Source organism: Salvia hispanica, chromosome 2 (assembly GCF_029641045.1).
Source record: "Salvia hispanica isolate PSC_SH4W2 chromosome 2, Shi_PSC_v1, whole genome shotgun sequence".
NCBI classification, from domain to species: Eukaryota; Viridiplantae; Streptophyta; class Magnoliopsida; order Lamiales; family Lamiaceae; genus Salvia; species Salvia hispanica.
This window is the reverse complement of record NC_142693.1, coordinates 16,040,472-16,042,299: the sequence shown is the minus strand read 5'-3', so window position 1 is coordinate 16,042,299 and position 1,828 is coordinate 16,040,472. Positions and strand designations below refer to the sequence as shown.

The window sequence follows — 1,828 nt, the reverse complement described above, 5'->3', positions numbered from 1 at the left end:
AAGCAAGACTCAAGTTTACATCTCCGTTCCATAACTTAAGGAATATCAAGTCAACTTGGCGTCTTTGGATGTGTGTGTTATGTCTTCGTTCCATATAAATTTCGGAGCAAAGAAAATCATAGAAATGTTGTGATACAACTCTACTTCCATACTCTAATTGGAGCCTTCAATTCCAAATTCAGTGATTTGGAATTGAATTCTGATTCAATTCCTGACAATTCAATTCCAATTCCCAAACAGATGATGAAATTTCTCAATTTAAAATTACCAATTCAAATTTGTTTCGCTTAAATAAACAGAGCTGTTGTTCATAACACAGTGCAAGTACTACTATATTGAGTTAAACGAATTTTTCGGCAGTGGGAATTGAACAGAAAATTGAGCTCAATTGAATCACAAATTCAGATTATGAACTGCATCTACACATCTATTTCGAAATTCAAACGAAATCGACCAGAAATTCAAATTCATTTACCGCACAAAATTAGTGGATCGAATTTCCTCAAACAATGGAGATCTTCGCGCCGGCCTCCTCGAGCTGCTTCTTCGCCTCCTCCGCCTCCTCCTTCGTCACTCCTTCCTTGAATTTCTTCGGCAATCCTTCGATCAATTCCTTCGCCTCCTTGAGCGCCAGGCTCGTCAGAGCCCTAACCACTTTAATCGTCGCGATCCTCGAGTTGCTCGGCACGTCGTCGATCACCACGTCGAATTCTGTCTTCTCCTCCACGACGGGAGCGGCGTCGCCCGCCGCCGGCGCAGCGACGGCGGCCGCGGCGGGGGCGAAGGAGGCGGCGGAGACGCCGAGCTTGTCCTGGAGGTACTCGACGAGCTTCTGAGCGTCGGCGAGGGTGAGGTTCGAGATCTGGTCGCCGAGCTCGACGACTTTCTCCGGAGCGTCGACGGCGGCGAGGGGGCGGAGGTGTGCGGTGCGGCGGCGGAGGTGAGGGGGGGAGGTTTTGAGGGGGAATTCGATGGTGTGGCGGGGGAATGTGGGGGCGGGGTGAGCGGTGGAGGGCGTGGGGTAAGAGGGGGTGCGGAGGGTTACAGAGGAGAGCGCTGAAGCCATTGCTGAATTGTAGAGAGAATGAGAGAGAGAGTGCAGAAAGATAGGAGGATAAGAATTGGAAGATGAGAAATTGAGATTGCATTTTTTTTCAAGTATTAAACGAAACCTAAATGGGCTCAAAAATGGACTGTGGGCTGGGCCATCTTTTGTTATTCATTTAAATATTATTTCCTCCGTTCATTACTAGATGTCACACTTCTCTTTTTAGGCCATGTTTGGTAGGGATGATAACTCATCTAGGGATGAAATTTTATGAACAAAAATATCATTTTTGTTCATAAAATCTCATCCCTAGATGAGTTATCACTCCTACCAAACATGCTTTTAGTTTATCCTATAAAAGATATCACATTTTCTTTTTTGGAAAAATTTCTTTCTTATATTAATTATAAAATTATATTTTTTCGCATCACTTAACACATAAAATAATACTCTCTCCGTCCCATTTAAAATGAAACATTTGGAAATCGACACGGAATTTTATGTAGTGTTGTTTTGTGAGTTATGAAGAGAGAGTAAAGTAAGAGAAATAAAAAAGTAGAGAGAAAGTTGTTTCCATTTTAGGAAACGTATCATTTTTAATGAGATAGCCAAAAAAAGAAAAACGTTTCATTTTAAATGGGACAGGAGAAGTAACTCCTAAATCTCGTATCATCTTTCAAGTGTGATATCTACTGTTGGATTAGGACAGAAGGAAATGAGTATATATTTAAAAAAATACTGTTACAAATTGGAAAGTGAAACAACTAATGAGATTTTAGT

The 1,828-nt window shown here is 42.0% G+C and overlaps 1 protein-coding gene across 1 annotated transcript; it reads right to left on the bottom strand.

The window, feature by feature from the left end:
- Window positions 1-366: 366 nt before the first annotated feature.
- LOC125209818 (large ribosomal subunit protein bL12c-like) lies at window positions 367-1,115 on the bottom strand. Its single transcript, XM_048109402.2, has one exon. It carries the CDS (start codon window positions 1,064-1,066, stop codon window positions 503-505), a length of 564 nt encoding a protein of 187 aa, XP_047965359.2. The 5' UTR covers window positions 1,067-1,115; the 3' UTR covers window positions 367-502.
- Window positions 1,116-1,828: the final 713 nt, after the last annotated feature.

Excerpts from the sequence above, each read along its gene's own strand:
- LOC125209818 (XM_048109402.2), bottom strand. The coding sequence starts at position 1,066 with ATGGCTTCAGCGCTCTCCTCTGTAACCCTCCGCACCCCCTCTTACCCC.